Consider the following 26,852-nt stretch of genomic DNA (forward strand, 5'->3'; position numbering starts at 1 on the left):
GTCAACTTTAATCCATGTCAACTGGCTGCAAGTGTGATTTAGTTATTGCCAACACCTGTTAGGTGCCACAGGTAAGTTACAGGAGCTGTTAGTTACACAAATTAGAGAAGCATCACATGATTTTTCGAACAGTGCCAATACTTTTGTCCACCTTTTTTATGTTTGGTGTGGAATTATATCCAATTTGGCTTTAGGACAATTCTTTTTGTGTTTTTTCATTTAAGACAAATTAAATGAAGATAATAATACCAAAGAATTTGTGTTTGCAATCATTTTCAGGAAGAAACTGAGTATTATCTGACAGAATTGCAGGGGTGTCAATACTTTTGGCCAACACTGTATGTTGTAGTACCGAGTATGTTGTAGTGCCCAGTATGTTATAGTGACCAACTCATGCTTCTTGAGACATGAACCTATGAATTAGGCAGGCTGTCATTGCTTCAGAAATGCTAAATGTGGACACTAAATGTGGTTTCAGCACAAGAAGAGATGGGGACATTGGGATTCAAAAGCACAGAATTTGCAGAATATCTTTTGGCGGTGTGAGGAGCCATTTCGCTATGTCAAAGCCATTGTACTACCAGTAACGTGGAAACCCCCTATATTTCCGATAACAGATGACAGATCTAAGTGGGGACTTGCTTTTTTGTGGATTGGTTTGAAACTTTTTTTTGGAACATTGTACATAACATTTGGGATCACATTTACCTGGCGCTCTACACTGAGCGCTTACTTTGGGTTTCTAATTCTCCAAGTGACGTGATCAGGTGAAACTCCTCATGGATCCATTTACGATAATGAGACAGCAGATTTACTCTGAACTCCTTCTGGCCTCTGTTCAGCATTTCCTTCTTTTCAAAAGTGCACAAAGCTATGTCAGACTTTGCTGTTATGCACGCCAAAAAAACGGACAGTGCTGAATTATAGGCTGCCAGATGTCATCCACACTGCCTCCATCTGCCTCATTACAGGGAATCTTCTGATTGAGATACTGGGATTTCTGTCTGAATCACGTATTTCAGAGATTTACACAGAAACTGCATAGAGCGCAGGATAAATGTGAGCTGAAGCATACTGTGATCTTTGAGAAAAAGTCAACAGCAGGTGAAGAATTGGTTTTAATTTTTTTATGCCGTCACTGGTGCGATATAAGTGATTAAGTGACTTTATTCTTTGGGTCAGTGAAAGTACAGCGATACCATATTTATCTTTTTTATGTTTGTCTGTTGTCACACACTAAAAGATGCTTTTTACTGCAAAAATAAGTTTTGTATTGCCATATTTTGAGAGCTGAAACTTTTTCACTTTCCTGCAGACAGAGTTATATGAGGACTTGTTTTTGTGCAGGATGAGATGACATTTTTATTGGTACCATTTTCGGGCACATTACATTTTTTGATCGTTTTCTATTCCAATTTTTGGGATGCAGAATGAACAATAACCAGCAATTCAGGAATTGCTTTTTGATTTGTTTTTTTTTTATGCTGTTTCACATGTGGTAAAATTTGTAAGGCAGCTTTATTCTTTGGGTCAGCATGATTACAGCGATACCTCATTTATATTTTTTATGTGTCTTGGCGCTTTTACACAATAAAAATTACTTTGTAGAAAAAATAATTATTTTTGCTTTGCTTTACTCTGAGAGCTGTAACTTTTTGATTTTTAAACTTGATGGAGCTGTACGGTGGCTTGTTTTTTGTGGAACAAGATGACATTTTACAGCAATACCATTTTTATTTACATTCGTCTTTTGATCACATTTTATTCCACTTGCTGCTCAGTGATATGTCAATAAACCATCGTGTTTTGCCTCGTTTCTATTTTTTCATTCATTTTTCACTTAATGGTTTAACTAGCTAAACAGTTTTATAGGACAAGTCGTGTACATGGGTACACGTGTACTTTAATTGTTTATTTTTCATAAAAATATTCACTTATGAATATAATATATTTTTATTCAATTTTTTATTATTGTGATTTTTAAACATTTTTTTACTTTTTTTAAACTTTTTTTACTTAGTCTCTCTATAGGACATGAGTGTTGCACTGCTTAATAACCTTTCAGCCCTTCAGACACAAGTTATTTAGATCATGCACTGTGCATGATCTATCTATCTTGCTAGTGCCTGGTTACCCGGATGACATCATTATGATATTACTTCACCATGGAAATGATTGGCTCCTCACTATGATGGCAGGGGCACCGATCAGAGGGCAGAGGTGGCTTCCTCCCTCTGACAGTCTTCTAAATGTTCTAATCGATGTTGATTGTGACATCATCATGGGCGACTTCAACATCCCCATTGACACTTCCACCCCGGCTGCTTCTAAACTTGTCGCTCACGGTTTCCCTCGGCCTCACCCAATGGTCCTCTGCGGCCACTCACAAAGATGATCACACACTGGACCTTATCTTCACTTGTCTCTGTTCCCTCACTAATCTCAATAACTCATCCCTCCCCCTGTCTGACCACAGCCTACTGACATTCTCTTCCCTCTCCTCTCCTACTGCGCAACCCCCGCTCCATAAACTCGCTCACCCTCACAGGAATCTCAAACACCTCAATTTACAATCACTCTCTGAGTCCCATCTCCCTCTTACAGACATAGCTTCCCTTCATGACACAGATGCTGCTGCCACTTTTTATAACACCACAATAACAGCAACACTCTATTCGGCTGCCCCCTCTCAGGCTGAGCAAAACTCGAACAATCAACAGGCAGCCCTGGCTGACCAGCCTCACCAAAGAACTGAGATGGGTTTCCAGGGACGCTGAGCTTAGAAGGAAGAGAACCCATTCTACTGACTACTTCATTGCATACAAGAAGTCCCTTGTCAGCTTTAAGTCCATGCTCTCTGCCGCAAAACAAACTTACTTTGCATCTCTCATATCCTCCCTGTCTCACAACCCTAAACAGCTCTTCAACACTTTCAATTCTCTCCTCAGTCCCACAACACCTCCTCCCCTCCTCCCCCTCCTCTCATTTCTGCTGAAGACTTTGCCTCCTTCTTTAAGCAGAAGATCGACACGATCAGACAAAACTTTGGCCAGCAGCCCCCAATGCCCCTCTTAGCCGCTCATCCCTGTTCTGCAAAAGCCAGCTTCTCCACCATGACAGAAGATCAGCTCTCCACCCTTCTGTCAAGATCACACCTCACCACTTGTGCCCTCGACCCACTCACGTCTCACCTCATCCCTAACTTTGCCACAGTCCTCATCCCACACCTTTTCAACCTTTCACTTACAAATGGTGTCTTTCCCTCATCCTTCAAACATGCCTCAATCACACACATCCTCAAAAAGCCATCCCTTGACCAATCCTCTGTGTCTATCGCCCAATATCTCTTCTCCCTTACGCCTCAAAACTACTGGAGCAGCATGTATATCTTGAACTGTCCTCCCACCTCTCCTCCTGTTCCCTCTTTGACTGGTTACAATCTGGCTTCCAACCACATCACTCAACTGAAACTGCCCTAACAAAAGTCACTAGCGACTTACTAACCACCAAGAGCAAGCGACACTACTCTGTCCTCCTTCTCCTGGACCTGTCCTCTGCCTTTGACACCATAGACCATTCCCTCCTGCTACAGACTCTCTCATCTCTTGGCATCACAGACCTGGCCCTATCCTGGATCTCATCATACCTAGCAGACCGAACATTTAGTGTCTCCCTCTCAGACACCACCCTCTCACCTCGCCCCCTGTCTGTCGTTGTTCCCCAAGGCTCTGTCCTAGGACCCCTACTATTCTCCATCTATACCTTCGGCTTGGGACAGCTCATAGAATCCCACGGTTTGCAGTATCACCTCTATGCCGATGACACGCAGATCTACCTATCTGGACCCGACCTCGCCTCCTTACTGACTGAAATCCCACAATGTCTGTCTGCTATCTCAGCCTTCTTCTCTGCTCGCTTTCTCAAACTGAACATGGACAAAAGAGAATTCATCATCTTTCCCCCATCTCACTCTACCCCTCCACCAGACCTAGCCATCAATGTCAACGGCTGCTCTCTTTCCCCAGTCCCGAACGCTCGGTGCCTTGGGGTGATCCTCGACTCTGCGCTCTCTTTCAAACCACATATCCAAGCCCTCGCCTCCTCCTGCAGCCTCAAACTCAAAAATATTTCCCAGATCCGCTCATTCCTCAACCACGAAACCACAAAAACACTAGTGCATGCTCTTATCATCTCCCGCCTCGACTACTTCAACCTCCTACTCTCTGGCCTCCCCTCTAGCACTCTGGCTCTGCTCCAGTCCATTCTACACTCTGCTGCCCGACTAATCCACCTTTCTCCCCACTATTCCCCAGCCTCCCCCCTATGCCAGGCCCTTCACTGGCTTCTTATTGCCCAGAGGCTACAATTCAAAACTCTAACCATGACATACAAAGCCATCCACAACCTGTCTCCTCCATACATCTGTGACATGGTCTCTAGGTACCTACCCGCACGCAACCTTCGATCATCTCAAGATCTCCTTCTCTACTCCCCCCTTATCTCTTCTTCCCACAACTGCATACAAGACTTCTCCCGTGCTTCCCCCATACTCTGGAACTCCTTGCCGCAACACATCAGACTCTCACCATCAACGGAAACCTTCAAGAAGAACCTGAAGACCCACCTGTTCTGACAAGCCTACAGTCTGCAATGATCCTCAGTCTACTGAACCCCAGCAAGACCTGCTCTACCCTCTCCTACTGTATCCTCACCCATCCCTGTAGACTGTGAGCCCTCACGGGCACGGTCCCCTCTCCTTATGTAATTGTGTGTCCCTTGTCTTACACATGTTTATTATACTTGTCTATATTTCCCCTTTTCACATGCAAAGTGCCATGGAATAAATGGCGCTATATAACAGCATAATAATAATAATTTAGGGAGTTATTTTGCTGGGAGGGGTGTGGGTGCCTCTGCTGGCACTGAGTGCTGGGTGTCAGCTGTCTGAATCAGCTGACTAGTGGTGGTGATTGTGCACTCACAGCTCCTGTGCACGCAAAATTGCCATGATGTATCCATATGTCCAAGCGCAGTAAGCACTTAGCAAAAAGGACGTATGAATACGCCCAAAGTCGTAAAGGGGTTAGCAGATCCTTTGCATAGATTACAAAAGAAACTGTAATATGCCTCTTTTTTATTTATTTAACTATGGATGTAACAAACAGATGTTTAATGTATGTCATATAAAGGTCTGAAATGAAGATACAGATAGCAAACAAACACCATACAAATTAAAGCAATCGTTTATGCAGGGTGAAAAATGGTCGATTTTTTCATATGTTCTTTTCAACTTAGCCTAATCATACTTGTCTTGAAAGCTGTTTATCTGAAAAAACCCGAGACAATTTTGTCTTCGGCGTGTTGGGAGTCCATTCTGAATAGATTGGTTTTGCCAGGTTAAAGGTCGAGTTCTTATTTATATCTGAAAAAATTCTTTATGAACAGCAATGATGTCTAGAACCATAATTCTCTAAAATATGTCATCATGATTTGAGGAAAAGTGAAATTTCACAACAGATTAAGGATAAAATAAAGCTTTATGACATATTTCTTTTTATGTTGTCACGTTCTGGTTCAGCACATGTATGTGCAATCTAAAATCAGCTTCAAGAGCATTAATGAGGAAGCTTGGAGACTGATTTTATTAGAATGGAGGCAATATTCATCTATTCAAGAGTCAATAGGCTTGGTGTGTCCTTGCCTTTATTAACATTTAAAACTTATCCACACGTTTTGTGTGATACCATCTATTTGCATGCTTCAGTAGGTTACTTATATTGCAAAGCATAAAGCTAATACCATTCATATTTCTGTTAGTATATTTCTGTCTTCCTAATCAAACACTTCTCTGCTCTTTCTTTCTTAGCCTCTGTCACAACTACTCATTGACTCATTTTCCTTTCCTTGGCAGTGCAATATTGTACTCAGACTTTTTCAATTATAAGAGATCACTCAACTATGCAAAAAGCAAATTAAAAGCACCATAAATAATGCATATTCCATATTTTTACCATTTCAGGTCATTGTTCATATTTCAGGTTGCATTGGTCTGACCATTTTAGACAGCTTCTATTTTCTTTGCACAAACCAACCAGAGTTAAATATAATACATGGAAAAAATGGTGACTACAAACACAGCTGTAAAAAAATAAGTGCTTGTGTCTACCATCGAGCCATTGGCTCAGTAATGGCTGAAAGTGATATGTAGCATTTTGATGCAGTCAAGGACCACACGATATGTTTGGCATGTACAATTGCAGTAAGCAACAGATATTTTCATTCTGGTTGTTTTGATGATGCCAAGGCATCTGTGTTATAACTGTCTTTTTATTATTTTGTTATATGTAAAAAAAATAGAAAAAAGTTCTCCCTATAGGAAAAAGTGTAATCAAATCACAAGAGTTATACTATTACATCAGAATCAAAACTAGAAAGAAAAAAACACTATAGAAATATGGTTACAAAGTTCCATTTCTTATTTTATAACAACCCAATTTTATTTGTAAAATATTTATATACCCTATCACTGTATTTCATGTTGCAGTGTTGTTTCCTGTTTTGACCTCTAAAATCTCATAAATTTGAGGTGTGTTGAAAAAAATATCTAAAATAATTCCATTTTAGATTAACATAACATAATATTAAAATATATCTACCACATTGCATTAAAATATGGTAAAACTGTAAAGGCAAATCTTGAATTGGGTAAGAAATATATATATATTTATGAAGTTGAACTATGTTACACAAAATAGATATTATAAATCTTGCATAACCTTCTGTTTAATGATGCATATTATTTCTGTGTTTCAGTTTTAATATGGAACCCAGTTATGATTTTCTGCATGTGTATGAAGGTGATAACTCCAATAGTCCCATAATTGGAAGTTTCCAAGGTTCCCATGCACCAGAAAGATTAGAAAGCAGCAGCAACAGCCTGTTTTTGGCATTTCGTAGTGATGCATCTGTTGGTATGTCTGGATTTGCCATTGAATATAAAGGTAATTCGGTTACGTTATTATATACCATGTGATATAGCTTGTAAAGTTGTTATGTATACATTTGTGTGCTCTATGACAAATTATATGCTAGATAGTTTTACGGAATTTATCATGTTCCTTGAAATATCTCATAATTTCCTTGCTATATCTTTATTATTTAAAGTTATTTAAAAGCAGCAACATTTTTTTTTATTTTTTAGATTTGTGTAATAAGGCCCTTCAGATATTCTTGTGTTAATAAACTGAGATATTTTGGTTTTACGATATTAAAAAAATATAAATCAATGGTGGGATTTAGTATCCGTTATCTATTAAATTTTTCTTGGGCCAACAAATTATAGTAAAAAAACATCATTTAAGGTTCATTCACATGTCAGTATTTGGTCTTTGGTCAGTGTTTTGCATCAGTGTTTGTATGCCAAAGCCAAGAATGGAACTTACCGAGAAAAAATATAATTGAAAGACTGACTCCTGTTCTTTATTTTGGGGACACTCCTGGTTTTTGCATACAAATACTGATGAAATACTGATCAAAAATACTGATGTGTGAATGAGGCTTTAGACATAGTACAGATATACCAAAGTGAACACTATCTTATTATAACGCTAATGTTTTACAAAAATAGAACCTCATATACAAGTATATGGTCATATCTGGTAGATTTATTATTGACCTTTTTACAACTGAAAACCAGTATAATACATGTGAATGGAGTTGTGTAGCATGTAAATGAATTTCTGCTAGCTACAGTCAGATAAATAATTGCAGACATTTCAGAAACAAAATCTGCTGTGTATGAATATATCTTTATTATGGTCTATAAATAAATATAGTCAATGGTATATACTTAACTGTGCAAAAATAAAAGACATGTTTCATCTAAAATCCTAAAAGCTATTAAAAGACAATAAGTCTCCAATATTGTCATTGAAAGCTTTCCAAGACATAAAGTAGATTTAGGTAAAATGGACTGGCCTTGTGCCTTTTCAGTAAGTAATGTTTTTAAGTGTGTTCCATTTGCATAATATTCATTTACATTTGAAACTATAAATGGATGAGCTCCAGATGTAATTAAATTACCAAAATGTGGTGATCCAAATTCAAACCTAAACTAATAGTGGCTGTAACATGGGCATGTTCCCACAGGGCAAATACACTTTCTATTTGGAGATTTATGTTGGGAAAATCTTCTGAACATTACATTAACAGTAGCATAAAAGGGGTTTTCATGAAAATTGTTCATACATTGTTGAGAAAATTCATGGCATAGGTTGATTGCCATTGCAGATTTTGAATCAGATTCAGGCTAATTTCACACTAGTGTTTATGAGCACAGCGACGGCCTGCGCACGGCCGCCGCTAAGCCCCGCCCCCTGCCGCCGCCCGCCGGTAGCTCCGCCCACCGGCGCATGACGCTGCATGCGCCCTGCGTCCCCTATCTTTATCACAGGGGGCGCAGGCCGTGCGCAGTATGCGTTTGGCGGCGCATGCGCCTTTTTGACGGTGCGCCGACGCAACTAAACTGCAGAATGTTGCGTTTGGCGCAGGTCGGCGCACCGTCAAAAGGACGCATGCGCCGCCAAACGCATACTGCGCACGGCCTGCACCCCCTGTGATAAAGATAGGGGACGCAGGGCGCATGCAGCGTCATGCGCCGGTGGGCGGAGCTACCGGCGGGGCGCGGCAGGGGGCGGGGCTTAGTGGCGGCCGTGCGTAGGCCGTCGCTGCGCTCATAAACGCTAGTGTGAAACTAGCCTAAGCTGTAGATATGCGATGATGAGAATGAACAGTCAGCGGAGTGCTAAGAACACAAGGACAAAGTAATAGTTTCTTCTTTAGCCCACAATGCGTTTTGATGGTAACCCCGTCTTCATCAGGTGGCACCTGAGGAAGCCACCTGATAAAAACGGGGTTACTGTCGAAACACGTTTTGGGTTAAAGAAGAAACTATTACTTTGTCTTTGTGTTCTTAGTGCTCCACTGACCATTCATTCCCATTGTCCCATGTCTACAGCTTAATCTGATTCAAAATCTGCAGTGACTATCAACCTATGCCTTCTCCAAACAGCAATTTTAAGATCTCTCTTTGGTTGCTCAATGAGATTAAGATCTGGATTCGTCACTTCAGAACTCTCAAGTGCTTTGTTTCCATCCATTTCTGGTTGCTTCTTGAACTGTGTTTGGTTTCATTGTCTTGCTGGAAGACCCATGTCCTAGTATGCAAACCCAGATTTCTGACACTGGGCACTACATTGAGATCCCAAATCCTTTGGTCATCTTCAGATTTCACAATGCCTTGCACACAGTCAATGTATCCAGTTCCAGAGGCAGTAAAACAACCCTAAAAATTATTTGAGCCTCCATCATAGTTGGTTGTAGATGCTTTCCCAGAAGGATTTTGGCTTATTCATGCACATTTTCACAACATGCAATTTAAATTTAGCCTGTGTCAGCAGTGGGGTCCTCCTGGGTCTCCTGCCATAGCATTTCATTTTATTGAAATGTTGATGGTAGAGATAAGCGACTTTGCCTTTTTTAGGGTTGAGTCGGGTTTCATGAAACCCGACTTTCTCAAAAGTTGAGTCGAACGAAATCGGCCGACTATAGGGAAAAGTCGGGAAAAGTCGGGAAACATGAAACTCAATGCAAGTCAATGGGGAGAAAAGTCGGCAGTGAGTGAAGGACTGTAAAAACACCTGGCATGAATTTTAACCCCAGAGGCGGCAAAATCTCTCTCTCTCTCTCTTCTCCCTCTCCGTCTCCCTCTCTCTCTCTCCCACTCCCACTCCAGCTATGCTCCCACTATGCTACGCTTCTCTCATTGGCTGAAAAAAGTCACTTGCAAGCATTCGGCAAAACCCGACTTTGACGCTTCGGTCGCCGACCGCATGGCCAACTTCACACTGTGGTCGGGTTTTGTTTCATGAAACCCGACTTTGGCGACAGTCGGCGACTTTTGAATCTGACCGACCTGTTTCGCTCAACTATAGTTGCTGGATAATTCATGCTGACTCTGATGCACCATGAACTTGCAGCTTGAATTTCTGTAGAACTTGATTGGGGCTGCCTATCCACCATCCAGACTATCCTGCATTGCAACCTTTTATAAATTGAACCTCTCCCCTCTGTATCAGTCTGTCATTGTAAGTTTGTTTACTGTAAGTGATATCTGTAATTTGTATCTAACCCCTTCTCATGTACAGCACCATGGAAACAATGGTGCTATATAAATAATAATAATAATATTTTTCAACAATTTTGGTTCTCAATTCCTGAGACAATTCTCTTCTCCTCTTTCTGCTCTCCATGCTTAGTGTTGTACATACAGTATAGACACACAATGCAAAGATTGAATCGATTTCTCCCCTTTTTATTAGGTTTTATTTGTAATATTCATATTGCTCAAAACCTGTTACTTACCACCGGTGAGTTTGAACAAGCATTACATGCTTGAAACAAAGTTGATTACCCACAATTTTTGAAAGGTGCCAACAATTTTATCTGGCCAATTTTTGGCGTTTTCGTTTAAGTTATGTTCAATTTGCACCATTACTAGCATAGGATACAAACATTTGTATAACAAAACATGAGTAATTCCAATAATTTTCTGGGAGAAACACTTCATTTTTCTGGATTTTTTAACTGTGTCAAAGCTTTTAGCCATGACTGTATTGTAGAGGTTCACACATTTAGGTAGCTGCTTGGATCACAAAGTCACAGAGTTTTTTATAACACACAGAGCAGAGTTTATTTCCACTGATTAAGAGGATTCCCAGACTACAAGGGATGGGTGAGGATACAGTAGGTGAGGGCAGATGTGGTCGTGCAGTGTTATATTGGACTGAGTGTTACTGCATGTTGTAGGCAGGCTGTTGTCAAAAGAGGTAGGTCTTCAGGTTCCTTTTGAAGGTTTCCACAGAAACAGAGAGTCTGATAAATTGGGGTAAAGCTCCAGAGTGGGGGGATGCACATGGCCTGTACAGTCTCTCTCCAGTTCCAGCACCACCCACTTTGCTCAGCTTCCCAGATGACTGACCAGTGAACACATGACCTAGTTTTAGTCATAGCTATCCAGGTGCACCTAATTAGACCCTGTAGTGCTGTGAATTAACCCTAGCCTGCCTTTGCTACATTAACCCCTCTGACCAAAGCCTGGGGCTGGGCAATGTCTTTCAACTCACAGTACCTACAGGGGGTCAGTTTAAGCTCCTATGATAGCCTACCATTCACTACTACAGGGATTTACATTGACCCAAGCATAAAGCTCATGCTTGATTACACAGGGTAACCTTGTAACTCAGAGAACCTGTCCCTATTTTGGTACTATTTTCTGGATGTGCTGTTTATTTAAAGGTGACAAAGTTTCTGCCAGTTTGACACTCACAATGTTGGCTTCTGACTGGGCCAACAAGCAAGGGGTTACTAGCAGGTCTCTATCCTTGCAGGGTTTCAGCTGGTTTCCATAATATTTGTGAAAGGGCTTCCTTTTACCAGGTCAGTGTACTTTATACTTGAACTCGCCAACATTTTCCATCATCTCATAGGGTCCCTGCCACTTGGTAAGGAATTGGCTCTCCACTATGGCCAATAGCACAAGTATCCTATTCAAAGGGCTACATTGTCTCATTCGAGCGGACTGAATATAGCCCATGGATATTGCCTTTTGGGCGTTTAGGAGGCTCTCTTTTACCTGGTCCTTCACTTTGGTCTCTTTGTGGGGAGGAGGACTCCCGCAGAGTGTCTGTGCCAGAACCAGGGGGGCCGCCATATGGGTTCCTGAAGGAATGGTACCTGGGGGGGCAATGAAGGAGAGGGCACGACTGGAGATGACAGGGCAACAGGGGGAGGGGCGAGGATAAAAGGAGCAAGGAGCACACTGAGAGTTCAGTTGGCAGAGAGGCTGACAAGAGACAGGAAGCCATAGAGGAGAGAGAGCCGGCTTAACCGACATTGCTCCACGGGGAGACTGCCGGGGGTCTGTGGGGGTAAGCGACGAACTCACCGACAAGAGACTTGTGCTTTACTCGAATCCGGGGCCGCTCCTGACCCACGGTCAGCCACAGCTGTTACCGCTGTTCCTTGCTCTGGTGCGACTGGTCCGCGACCCCAAGCCGCTGCTGAGATTTCACATCAGCCCACTGCAGCGGCTTTCCCACTTCCTCCCTGCCTCAGCCCGCAGCTGCGGCCTCTTCATCACCGACGGCACTGTATGCCATCCCGTCACAGTCGGCAGTTGAGGCCTACTCCCTGCCTACAGAGGAACCCTTAGCGTAGGCATGCCAGCGGTCACTTCTGGAAACTCCAGCACAACCTCGCTTTGACACGGGAGCCTGATAAGACTTTCTGAAAGTCCTACCCTGCTGTGTTTTCAGGGGAACATCTCCACAAAGGACTACTCCAGGGCCTGTTGCGCCCCCAGCTGCAGGATTACTTCAGGACCAGTTGTGCCCCCAGCTTCAGGATTACCCCAGGGCCTGTTGTGCCCCAACGGCAAAGAACCTTCAGGCCCTGGTGTGCCCAAACTCCTCCTGGGTGCTCAGACGCCCAGCGGTCACGGCCGTTCTTCAGCAGCTGAACTTAGTGGCAGCGGTGTCAAAACAGCCACATCCGCGACGCCGAAGCAGACGCACCTGCGACACCGAAGGGCGTCCGGAAGGATAAGTTGACTTTTGGAGATAAGGACCCATAGTCGGCCATCGCGAGGCCCATAATAGCCGGCTTTGCCGGGTTAGTCGCATTCTTGATAAGAAAAGTATTGTTATTGTTGTTGAGTCCCTGTGTGGATAATTGTTGTTATCCCTTTTTGTTTGCTCGGCATAGCCCTAGTGGCTTCAGTTCATAAACGTTACTTTCCAAAATCACACTCAGTCTCATGTCTCGTCACTGCATCCTGAGAACCTGCTATTACCCTACATCTTGACACTGCAGATCATTATGCATGGCTGTAGCAACACAGCATTATTCAGATGTTTATTTTCAGTAAGCCAGGAGGCATAGACTATTATGCATATGTTGACTTTTGAATGTATGTGTTTTGCTTTAATTCATCAAAAAAACACAGACTATTGTTCATATGAGCCTATAGTATTAACTTTTAAGTTGATGTTTGTTGTAACATAAGTGTTGCTATCCTGAATGAAAGAGACAAAGAGTAATTAAGCAATAAATGTTTGTTAATATGTTGATGACTTATTGCCCAGGTCAGTTAGTTTGTTGACCTGCAAAACAAAGAAGGATGAACTATGCAAATTAACAATGCAAGTTAATCTCATCACACCTTCCTCTTGAACCCTGGATGATGGCTTGAAGGACAATAGTTGTGAAATTTATAAAAAAGATATACCTCAAGATCACAAGAAACAGAGACACTTTACAAAACCACAGCCAGGAACACTGAACAAGAGAGCAGCCAGGACATCATGGCTCCATCACTAGGGGCACAGATTTGACATTCTACAGGATGCCAGCTTAAGGGAATATAACCCAGGCTGATGGAATACAGATCTGCTTCGTTGACCATCAGTGAACCATGGATACATTTGAGGAAGCCAGCATTTGATCCACTGGTCACTTGAACCCCTAGGATATATTTGGGTAAGCTAGGATTGGAACGCACCAGTCACTTGGCTCCAAAGAGATAATCGGAGAAGCCAGGCTGTGACCCTTTGGTCATTTGGCCTCATACCTCAGTGTACTGTTAGCTTCCTAAACTTGTTGTTACATCCTCTTTGTATATGCTACAGGTGGGGGTAGTCATCCCTAGAAGCTGCAGCTGTTCTTATCAGTCAGCAGAAGTCAGCGGGTGTGACTCTGTAATTTTGCACCATCTTGGATACTTTGCTGGGACTGTTCTATGTGTTATTGTCCATGATTCAATAAAATATTACCACATTGTTTTACCCTAACATTATGCCCACGGTAAAAGGAGAGAGGGTGTTCAGTGGAATAATCCCTGGTCCATGCGGTGTTGAGCCAGTGAGCTAGAGCACCCCCTGACCCCCATGTCTCCACCATGGCCAATTGTGAAAACAATTATCGGCTCCCAGCCCCTGAGGACCACCATTTAATAAACTTGCATTTTCCTGAGTATCTTTTACTGATAAATCCCTTAGCTGGGTAGTCCTGGCACTTTTCTTGGTCAGGTACATTGGATTTAGGGGATAATGCCTCATCCTTCTTTCTAGCTCATACAGTGAAAGGAAATTCCCTGTTTAAATCATGTGACCTTGTTAACATACTCAACTCCTGGATGCATAGTGGACTACCAAGTGCTACAGCATAGGCCACAAGTCCTAGAACAATGAAAAGTCACATCTTATAATTATAGCATTCAATAAGTCTTTTACCACTTCTACTTTGTGGGACATGGAACTACAGTCTTTTCATATGTTGACCAGATCCATGGAATAGTTCTTGGCATCTCCATGAGTACTCTTTTCCCCCAGCCACTTTGCAGGGACTAGTACTGGTGGAAGTGAATCACTAACTAGGGTCACCAAACTTCCTGAGTCTAGGAGTCCTTTCACAGTCACACCATTCACCATGACCTGGCACAGCAATGCACTCAGGATGTGCTAAAAATTAGAAACATTTGCCTATGGAGCAGTCCATTAGTTCTGAATCCAATGGATACTGGGCTGATAGTGCTTTTAGGGCCTATGGGTTGCCACTTCAGTGTTCATGTGATTCCTCCATCACACAAAGATGTATATAAAAATGGAAGCAGTGTCATCAGTGTGTCCTCCATGTGTCTCTTTTACCACCAATGTGGCATCAGTGTTTTTCTGGTATTGATAAAGAGAGAAATATACTTAAACTTCTATACTTTTCAGTGTTCAAGACAGACAGCACACGGATGACATATGGATGCCAGCCATGTGCAGTTCTTGTTTTTCAGAGAAAACGTAAACTTGCATTAGCCCTTGTCATCTCTGCTGCTGAAAAAAACAGACATGACTCCATGTGTAAAAACACGGACATGTGTATAACATAATAGGTTATAATAGGGTATAATGGTAGTGGAAAAAATGGATATCACGCATGCCAGAAACACAGACATGTGAAGGATTCCTGAATATCAACTCTTTGCTGGCCTTTATAAGAGACAATGATTTTTGCTATCTACTGCAATACCTGCAAGTTCAAATCTCTTAATGAGGCTAAAAAAATATGAAAAAATTGAACCACCAACTATTTTTCCCATTAAAAATAAATAAGAATAAACATATATGGTATAGCTGCATCTTTAAGTTAATTCTGTCAAAATATAAAATTAAATTGATTGGTAAACATCATAAAGAAAATGAAAAAACAAAACTGCATTTTTTTGTTACCACAACATCACAAAAAATGCAATGAGAATTAATCAAAATTACATATTTACTCCAAAATGGTATAAAAGCAGAAAATTCACAGAAAAAAACAGATCACAGAGTTCCATCAATGTATAAATTAAAATGTTACAGGGCTCAGAAAATGGAGACACTAATTTTTTTCAAGGAATTTTCAAACATTTTGCCTTTTGCACAAAAACTTTACATTTTATATTATACTGACCTGTGGAATCATAGCTCTCTGTAGTTTTTAGAGTATAAAAGCAAAATCCTAGAAAATAATTGCAGTTTCACTGCATTGTATTTTTTTCCAATTTTCTGTTAAAACTACAACTTGTTCAGCTAAAACAAGCCCTAATATTACTCTAGTAATGGAAAGAATAAAAAATGTAAAGCTTTTTTAAAATGGGAAATAAAAAAGAAAAGTAAAAATAAAAATAAAATTTGGCCTGCTGGAAAGAGGTTAGGCGCAAATTAAAAGAAGAATGAGGCACAAATAGTAAAATAGCAAAAAACACCAAAAACTAGCCAGAAAAGGTGCAAATACAAAAGTGAATAGTGCCCAATGTTTTTCTTATGGCATTTATAACTACATTTTATTGTCTTCTATGTGGGCTTGATATTCTGTGACTAAATGTTATTTTAATAGTGTTATACTTAGAGGGAAATATTATTGACAAATTTGAACCATAAGTCTGATTTAATTAAGCCAGAATTTTGGTTCACTTGTCACGTGCAAATGTAAGCTAAGTTCTCATGATGGTATTTGGTGCATTACTTCTTATCCAAAAGATGGAGAACATTACATTTCCACATAAATAGGTGTGATTTATAAAATTCTCATGCTCACTGTTTTTTTATGCAGCGAAAAATGATCTGTGCAGTGCAGTTTTGAAATCTACAACATTAATTAATTTGTCTTGCAGATATAGTTGCAGATTTCCTAATAAACTTGAAGAAGATGAGGAAAATCTGCAGATGATAAGCACATATGCGCTTTATTGCATTTCCAAACCGGAAACACAATAAAAAAGCATGTGATCTGCACTTGACTTTATCAATTAATAGCATAGTTTTTTTTTGTATAGCGAAAATCACTCTATCCTATGAACGCCTGTCATGGGCTGGATTTCACAGAAATACCATCATGACAAGCAAAGGGGTCTTCAGCAGACCCCTGGCCATCATGAAAATGCATTGGCACCCCACGATTGCGTCATGGATGCACCGATGGGCATATAGAATAATGTACCCCCCTGCCAGAATTTTGTAAATGCATCTGTCACAAATTAGCATTTGACAGATTAACAGCCACATGTGGAGCTCCACTCCTCCTTTGGCTGTTACAGGCAGATGATGGCTGATTATTACAGCCATCATCTGCTGCAAAAGATGTGTGCTCAGCTTGTAAGCCCGCATCAAGGGCAAGGAGCCAGTATATGACGTAAATGTACATAATATGCTATTAAGGGGTTAAATAGGACTCATTGCTAAGCTAAGATATTCTGCTACAATATATACCATGCTCATATTTGAGTGTAGTTACAGTAAATGCAGCATTGGTCTTTCAGCTGCTATTTTTTTCTATTTTCTAAGATGATTCATAAATACAGATGACCTCCAGATATTGAGCATTTCCATAATAAAGTCGTTGTGCAACAGATAGAAATCTAATGGTGTTAAGGTCAAAAGATAGAAGGTTGTCACATCCCTGATAAACATGCGACAATGATACTGTACATGTTATAGAGGTACAGAAGCTGGGAATAGGTCATACTGTGTCATTGTGAAATTACAGAGGATGGAGAAAACAGTAGACTGCACAGGGTCAAAGAGTAGACGAAATGGGTCAAGCAAGAACAAACACTTCTAGTGTGCTTGAAGCTGAGCTGAGCGAGCGAAGAAGCTGAAAAGGAAATGTAGAGAAAAGGGGAATGGAAGACATAATTAAAGAGAGACAGCTGGGATCACGAGTGTTACATTTGAGAACAAATTACCTAGCACATGAATTGGATGCAGAAGAAAGAAAATGAAAATCCTCAGTACTAAAAGAAAAGTAGCTTACAAGAGGAGATGAGAGAAAGTGAGACAAATGTAATAAGCAGGATAGTGTTAACTTGGATTCAGTTACAGAATTAGAAGCTCATCTGCTCTTGAAAAGAACTTTGATTACCAAGAGAGGATGTTGTCATTGGTACAGTGTGAATACTTTCAAAGTGTCGCCAACAGAATAGCAGTATATTTCTATTGCCTGAGCAACGTTATGCATGTCTTGGTATTAATGCCAGCAAGTTATATTTTTTCATACAGCATTTAATACTGTTATGAATTTTCTTGGGCTCAATTCAAACCAGAGTGTAAGTCAAACATGCCCATAGGAAGTATCAGTCTCAACGTATGCCAAAAGGCTTTCAATCTGGAATATGTGTGTTCGATATACGTTAGATTGCTTTTATTGCACCTTGATAAAAAGTGTAACTGATTACACTTTGCAATACAGGGTTAATCCAGTAAAAATGTTTATCAACTTCTAAATTGTTTTGAAGTATTCGAGTCAATTGATATGTTATTTATAAAACCTTTATTTTACAATATTTTATTTTTACAATAGAAAAGCCACGTGAAGCCTGTTTTGATCCAGGGAACATCATGAATGGAACACGGATTGGTATAGATTTTAAACTTGGATCTACAGTAGCTTATCAGTGTGATGCAGGTTATAAAATCATTGATCCTGCAACTATTAGCTGTGTGATTGGTACAGATGGAAAACCTGCATGGAACAAGAGTTTACCCTCATGTAATGGTATGTTTTATTGTAAGATGTCATTAATGTCATCTATAGCATCTAAGGTAAATAAGGTAAAACTCAAAGAATGAATCATAATTAGCAAATATCATTTTTTCAAACATTATGGTTTCACTGATAATGAATGCAGTTGTATAAGAACATAAATCTTAAATGATTTCATTTTGTACAGTATATATACATTGTAACGGAAACTGACAGAAATGTAATATACTAGGTTTCGTACAGTACGAGGTTGCTCCCCTCTAGTGGCTTAGACGTTAAGGTACTTACTGTAGTTATGGATTTATTGTAAATGACATCTTGAATTAAATGTTAAACACACTTTACAGTTTTATATATGTATATATATATATATATATATATATATATATATATATTGGGCTCGATGCTCACTCACTATTGATTTTCAATTCACTTATGCTGGAAATTTGTTTCAAACATTCAGCACTGTTTAAGCCTATTGATAATTTTTGAGACCTATTTAAAAAATACACACATAAATATACATAGATAGATATATAAATATCTATCTAAATATGTAGCAACCTCAGATGAGCAGATCAGGAAAATGTCTAATTTGTTTGTCTGAGGAAATTTGATTTGCAATGAAGTCATTCTTTGCAAATGGAATGTTATTAGCCCTTTAACAATCAGGAGTATATCAGTTTTATCAGTTTTTGAATTTTTGTTTTTTGCTTCCCTTTTTCCCAGAGGCATAACTTTTTTATTATTCTGTCAATATGACCTTGTGAGGGCTTGTTTTTTGTGGGGCGAGTTGTGAATGACGCCATTCTTTTTAACATATTGAATACTGGAAAACGGGGTTAAAATTCCAAGTGTAGTGAAATTGCAAAACAAGTGCAATTCCACAGTTGTTTTTTTTTACCAGATTCACTAAATGCTAAAACTGACCTGCCATTCTGATTCTCCAGATCATTACAAGCTTACAGACACCAAACAGACACCAAACATATATGGGTTCTTTTTTAATTAAGTGATGAAAAAAATTCCAAAATTTGTTTAAAAAAAAAGTCACCATTTTCCAAGACCTGTAGTGTCTCCATTTCTCATGATCTCGGGCTGAGTGAATGCTTATTTTTTGTGTGCTGAGCTGACATTCTTATTAAACCCATTTTGGTGTAGATACAATCTTTTCATAGCCAGTTTTAATGCAGTGTAGCGGCAACCAAAAAATTCTGGCGTTTTGAATTTTTTTCTCATTATGTCATTTAGCGATCAGGTTAATTATTTTGTTATATTGATAGATCGGGAGATTCTGAATTGGATGATACCAAATATGTGGATATTTGATTTTCTTATTTTATTTTGATTGGGGTGAAAGGGGGATGGTTTGAACTTTTATTTTTTTATTATATTTTAAAAACTTTTTTACATTTTGCATGCTTTAATAGTCTTCATGGGAGACTAGAAGTTGCAATACTTTCATTGCCTCTGCTACACATAGGCTATGATCAGAAAACAGCAGAAAAAATGCATAAAAAAATGGAATACCTCACCATGTCAATGTGCCTGGTAGCCTTAGATTTGCCAGCAGCGTTCCAAAAAATTCCGCCTGATCATCGGATCACAATGAGAGGAAAAAAAAAGTTGTCAGATCACACAGCTGAATAATAAAAAACAATTCTTCTTTATTTCACACCATCAGAAATGCATAAGAATGTGACTCTGTTTTTATCTATTTGTGGATATATCTACACGTTTTTATGATGGTGTGAAATAAAGAAGAATTGTTTTTTATTATTCATCTGTGTGATCCGACAAATTTTTTCTTCCTATCATTATGATCAGATCACCTGTGTGTAGCAGAAATGCTGACTTGCTATGAGTGCTGACCATGGGGTGGCGCTCACAGCAATCTGACAATGGCAAACATAGAGGTCTCCTGCAAACCTCTGGTTGTCATGCCGACTCATTGGTGATTTACGATCATGAGACGGGGTCACCAATGGGTGAGATTAGTGACACATCTCTGGTAAAAGCAAGTTAAATGTCCTTGTCAGAAATTGACAGCGGCATTTAACTGGTTAACAGCCATGGGTGGATCATTGTTGCGGGCACATGTCAGCTGTATAGATCAGCTACCATGTGCCCTTAAAGGTGCGGGCTCAGCACCGGAGTCCGCACCAAACAGAGGGAGTCCGATGTTGGCATACTATTAAGCCCAATGTTGGAACGGGGTTAATTATGCTCTATAGACCCCCGAGCATAATAAGCATAAGATGTAAAAAGATAAACACTTATACTCCGCTTAGCAGTCACCTCTCCAGCCCATCCACTTTTCACCACCAACTATCCAACCCTCACCACATCTTATCACTGATGGTCGTGCTGAGTTAGTTTATGCTAGGCCAGGACTTCCAGCTCTGATGAGTCCAAGGATGGTTCTGTGGAAGCACCCATAAGGTCATAACATCATGACAATCAAGAAGGTGCACCTTGGTGATGTGGATCAGTGGGGCTTGAGAAGTGAGTGTAAGGTGTGTATTAGTATTTTCTTATTTTTTAATCTTTTGATGGCCCTTTCATGGTTCCAGAAAATGGCAGTTAGTGGTCATAATTTTGATGAATCTACACTGAAACTAATTATTAAAAAGAGCACTTTGATGAACACTGATTTTTGTAATGTTCAAGTAGAATATTCAAGTAGAATTCAATTCTATGCAAATATAATCTCTCATTTCTAATTGCAACTTCACAGCAGTTTTCAGGAGATGCCATAATAAGCCAACTTTTTATTAGCTGAATTAACCTATCAGCATGTTTTTGGGCCGTGAAAGAAATCTGAGCATGTTAAAATAAATTACAGCTCACTACACCCACAAGTCTTCATCGCTGGGCTGGGTGCCGAAAGCAAACTCAAGGCAATAAATCCACTGTGAGAAAAAGACCGGTACTTCATCATTCTTATAAAAACAAATCCAGTGTATTTGATGCATAAATGGTAAAAGGCCACATAAAGAAAAATAGGCAGGCATTCAGGAAATAAACTGGAGTGCTGGTATTTTTCTTACAGTCAATGGAATCTGAAGAATGCAAATATGGGGTGAACATAAAAATGCCAGCTCTTCTTTGGATTCAAACCTAGCTTTATGTGATGGGGCAACAGTGTTATCAAGTAAGCCACCATGCCATCCTGAGCAACATTGTGGCTACTTATAGTACACAAAAATTCATCCCTGAGCAGTGATCCTAAGGAATATGGTGAATGGGCACCAGATAAGTCCATTACAACATGCCTTAAAATATTCCAGAAAAAAAATCTGAACTTTCTTAAAGTGCAAAAATTACTAAATAGAAATCTAAATTGTCTGCTTTTGTTTCAGCTCCCTGTGGTGGGCAGTATACAGGAATGGATGGAGTGGTTTTATCCCCAAACTACCCAAATAATTACACTTTGGGGCAGATTTGTCATTATTCAATAACTGTTCCTAAAGAATTTGGTAAGTTACTAATTAATATATAAAAATGTTTGAGAGAATCATTAAGACAGCTTCACAAAAACACTGTTGGGTCTAGTTAGATGCAGAAATAGTTGGACAGTTGAATTTGCATGTCAACAAAATTTTACACCTTTGAAAATTTTTTGTAATATTGTCATTTATGTATTCTTGTTGTTAGTGTAAGCAAAGCCCAGTACTCAATACTCAAGTTGTTGAAATGGTCAATATCTCAATAACCTTGAATATTTTTTTCAGATACTTTTCAAACCTGTTTGTTCTGTATTTCTTCTTATCACCAATGTCTATAGAACAAAAACCCAAGATTAGTTTCTCCCAGTTATGTAAGTGCTATTGTACCTATTTTGCAAATAATATAGCAAAAATATGTAATCTTTTTTTTACATTTCTAGTTGTTTTTGGACAGTTTGCCTATTTTCAGACCTCATTAAATGATCTGGTAGAACTTTTTGATGGAGCCCATTCACAGTCCAGACTTCTAAGTTCTCTTTCTGGTAGCCATACTGGTAAGTAAAGTATATTGCTTCCCATTGTTCCTCTATGAAGTTAATTATTATATTGAATATGTCTTCTAGTAGGCAATATGATCATTTTCAGGTTGATGGTTTTCTAGTACTGCTATAAAGATATTTGAAGCATATTATTCTCTACATTTGGTTGCTGATAGTATAATTCCATTTATGACCATATTTCACAATTTAAAACTGCACATAAAGTTGAGTAATTTTGCAGATAATCACAGGGACATAACTGAGCTGTAGACAAGTTGGACAGGTGGGTCTCCACTGGCTTCTTCCAGCCCGCTACCCATGATTGACAAGTCTTTGCTTACGACTGTTTACAGGCAGTGTCATGTCAGTGTTTGGCAGCAGGTGGGGAAAAGCTGCCAGGGATCCTCCTGTTTGACTAGTCTACTGTGGTCATTGAAATATTTTTTTCTCTGAAACAAGGAGCATTTCAGAGTCAAACATGCCTGGCTGAGTTCATTCATCCAGTGCCTGATACATGCTGCCCACAAATTGGGCAGCATCCATCAGCTGTTAGGTTCGCTTTAACTGATGTTTTGGCCTTCAGCTACCTGATATCTGCTTCTCACATATATTCAAATGCTTTTGAAATCTGACAGGTTACTCTTAACAATTGGTAATTATACCTATAGATGTAGCAAATGTTCAGATGAGGAACTACTTCATGTATATACTCGAGTATAAGCCAACCCGAGTATAAGCCGAGGCCCCTAATTTTTCTCACAAAAAACTGTAAAAACTTATTGACTCGAGTATAAGCCTAGGGTGGAAATTGCTGCATTTACTGGTAAATTTCAAAAATAAAAATAGATACCAATAAAAGTAAAATTAATTGAGACATCAGTAGGTTAAATGTTTTTGAATATCCACATTGAATCAGGAACCCCATATAATGCTCCATAGAGTTCATGATGGCCCCATTACATGCTCCATACAAAATATGCCCCATATAATGCTCCATAAAGTTCATGATGGGCCTCATAAGATGCTCCATACAAAATACACCCCATATAATGCTACACAAAGGTTAATAATGGCCCCATAAGATGCTCCATAATAGAATAATATGCCCCATATGCTGCTCCATAAAGATTGATGGCCCCATAAGATGCCCCATATAATGCATAAAGGTTGTGGCCCCATAAGATGCTCCATAGAATATGCTCCATATATCTTGATGGCCCCATAAGATGCTCCATAGAATATGCCCCATATTCTGCTCCATAGATCTTGATGGTCCCATATGATGCTCCATAGAATATGCCACATATGCTGATCCATAAAGGTTATGGCCCCATAAGATACTCCATAGAATATGCCCTATATGCTTCTGCGAATAAAAAAAATGACATTCTCACCTCTCATCGCTGGGGGCCAGGTGCCGGTGTCCTGAGCAGGCAGGGACACCAGCGCACTATGGGGTCCAGGTGCTGGTGTCACATCTCTGCGCTCCCTGCTTCTCAGATCGTCTCCAGCGCTGCAGCTCTTCCTGTGTTCAGCGGTCACGTGGTACCGCTCAATAAAGTCATGAACAATATGAAAAACAATATGGTGCCCTAATGCATTTATGCAGCATATAAATTTTTCATACTATTACTATATTAGGCAGTTATTTATGTAGTGTTATTCTAATAGTAAGTATATTTCTTGTAAAGTTTTTGTTTTATGACAGTAGAGCAGTTTACAATCTTACAGAAAGCACAAGCTACATCTTCATTAGATTAGTTCTGACTGTGTCTACCAAATAGTAATAGATTGAACTCTTATAACACAGCTTTTGATATGCTGGCACATATGTTTAATGAAAATACTGTGATTTTTAGATCATATTTTTCTTGTATCACATTTTTCTTGATCATATATCTAGTTTTCCTTCTGTGGTTGAGTTGTTAGGTACAAAGCTTGATTGTCTGCCTTGCTGAAACCATCTTGACTGTGTTCACACCATGACTTGTCCCATCTCACCATGCATTATTAATCAGATGTTTCTCAGAGTAAAGTAAGGTGGAGCAGTTCTGGTATAGGCTGATCTAAGTGTGTCTTGCTGCTGGACTCCAAGTGATAAACTGTAATCAGTGACAGAATTCGACAGCATGTGTTCAATTTCCTTGCAGGACCAACACAGGAGGAATAAAGCATTACACAGATTTCATTGAGCTCAATCAACTGTCTGTGTGATATATAGACATTATAATTAATCCAGTGATGATCTTTGTAACCACTTTCCACTCTAGTTAGCACTGAGAATCTGAACAAGAGTCTTCCCAATTAGTGCAGAATTCACTTATTAAGGCATTTGAAAAATGGTTATTTTGATTAGATGATCACATTAAAGAGGATCTGTCACCAAGTCATAAGTGGCCAGTTTTTGCTCCTAATTTTGCTTTTCTTAGTAATACATGTTTTAAATCTACCATATGGTTATAAAATTATGGACAATTCTTATTTTGTGCACTTTTTATAGTCTTTATAAAGGGGATGGTGCTTAGATGGAGCAAATTCTATTCTTTCCAATCTAGTGCCTGGTTGCTTTCTGTGGTGTAGTGACCACTGTGTCCACTAGGGGGTGCTGTGTGGGTGTCCCAGGAGAGAGGATGAGTGGCATGATGCTGAATGATCCTTGTGTATCCCAAGGTAGATGGCCTTGGGATGGAAGCTTGAATATGTGTGTTCATCAGCAGAGGTACTTTCCAGGTAGCTGGTGAGACGGGCAGACCAGCTACCTACAAACCCACCTATGGGCGGTGTCTAGAATGCCATTGTAAAGTGGATGTGTGTGAAGGACCTGCGATGAGGTCATAGCCATGTGATCCGGTGGGCGTGGCTACAGACCATATTAGGTGACCAGCGTAGGTCACATGAGTGAATGCTTGGACCCGATTGGTCCATATGGAAGTTCTCGTCTGGCTGATGTGGCTGCCTTCCTGACAGCACGTGGAGAGACTGTGGATAATGGCTGCATATGTCTGAGAGTTACCAGGCAGAGGGAATGAATGTCTGCATGGAGAAGCAGCCATGAGGTAACCCGAACAGGGGGATATAACTGTGACTCTAGAGAGTCTGATTGCTGGATATTGCACAACCTGTGTGACCACAGGATTAACAGAGTGAAGCTCTGTCATGGACGCTATGCTGATCTGATATGAACTTTCTGTTGCTGTTGCTTTGGTTTATGCTGCATAATAAACCGAATGGACTGAGTTATGTTGAGAAACCTGTGACGGACGTGATTTATCGGCTGCCTAGAGAGTATCCCCTACCTTATTGACAAGCGTTACCTTACATTTACAACACATTTAAATGAGAAAAAAATCATTTTTTAACTGAAAAACACCCACTGATAGTCACACTTATGATTAAACCTTGCCTTTCAGTAGCAACTCTGCTTATGCAAACACACATACACGATTCACATGACTACCATTGTTATCATTGCAATGGTTGCCCATAGTTACATTTTTGAAGCACACATTTTAACTTCCTGAATCCTTTAAATCTTTTAATTGTTTATTCCACTCTATATTATAACTGCATCACATTTATACAACAATATAAAAGATAAAATAAGTGAATAAAAAAATGAAGATGAAGTGTATCAAGGGATTTTAGTGCAGCCGACGGTGACCTGACAATGCAATGAAGATCGGACAAATGAGGAGCGGAGAGGTGAGCAGATAGGGTAAGTATAAGGATGTTTTTTTCATTTGTTATCATTCTGATGTCCTTGTATGAGTCTGAAAAATGGCGACCGATGGCCAAAATTTTGCTAAATTTGCGTGGAGACAAATTTAAAAAAAAAATCAATTCTGACTGAGCAGGTTAATGGCGTCAGTTTTGGCCACATGGGCTTCATTCACATTGCTTTGCAGCTATGTTATTTCTTTGTCAATCATGGTGGACTTTCTACAGATAATATAAAATATTGTGAGCAGCCAAATAGCACAAGTTTAGGCTTTTCATACTAAAAGACCTTAAATTGATTGTTGTTTATTACTTAATTGCTGACTCACAATAAACTCACAATAAAAGTGAGTGTGATAATTTAACTCTCTGAATAGTAAGTTTAATTGATACACCATGTAGGAAAGTTCTGTTCCTGTATTATCCTGTATTATGTAGGACTGAGTTGCTAAAGGTCAGTGAGCGGACAAGTTGAATCATGTGCAGACGCACAGGTTTATTCAGAATGTCCTGTAGCTATCACATCACATTGTCTAGTGCAGCCTATCAGACTGAATTATTCCAGCCAGAATAAAATATGGGGGCCAGCCAAGCAGCACCAATTTACAGCTCTGGCAAAAATTAACAGAGCACTGCAAAATATTCATCTTGTCTGATTTTTCTCTTTATATGTATATTTTTGAGTTAAATGTAAATGCTCTTTTATGCTATAAACTACTGAAAGCATGTCTTCAAATTTCCAAGCACTAAATTTTATATTCATTTTCAAAAAATGAGAAATGGTCAAAATAACAAAAAATGCAGTGCTTGCAGACCTCAAATAATGCTGAGAAAACAAGCTCATAATCATCTAGGAACAACAATACTAATGTTTTAACTCAGGAAGCGTTCAGAAATCAATATTTTGTGGAATAACCATGATTTTTAATCACAAGCACCTTGGCATGCTTTCCACCAGTCTTTCACACTGCTTTGGGTGACCTTATGCCACTTCTGGTACAAAAGTTTAAGCAGTTCT

General features: G+C 39.6%; 1 protein-coding gene across 3 annotated transcripts in view; it reads left to right on the forward strand.

The window, feature by feature from the left end:
• The window catches only part of CSMD1 (CUB and Sushi multiple domains 1), a 2,734,739-nt gene that overhangs the window by 2,217,382 nt on the left and 490,505 nt on the right, over positions 1–26,852 (forward strand). For all 3 annotated transcript variants that reach the window (XM_073589180.1, XM_073589181.1, XM_073589182.1), the window contains exons 29-32: positions 6,814–7,001; positions 17,947–18,141; positions 21,492–21,608; positions 22,019–22,132. In XM_073589180.1, coding sequence (XP_073445281.1) covers positions 6,814–7,001; positions 17,947–18,141; positions 21,492–21,608; positions 22,019–22,132 — 614 coding nt within the window. The remainder of the gene's footprint in view (positions 1–6,813; positions 7,002–17,946; positions 18,142–21,491; positions 21,609–22,018; positions 22,133–26,852) is intronic.

Source organism: Dendrobates tinctorius, unplaced genomic scaffold (assembly GCF_039654945.1).
Source record: "Dendrobates tinctorius isolate UK_male_01 unplaced genomic scaffold, ASM3965494v1 ptg000107l, whole genome shotgun sequence".
Taxonomy (NCBI): Eukaryota; Metazoa; Chordata; class Amphibia; order Anura; family Dendrobatidae; genus Dendrobates; species Dendrobates tinctorius.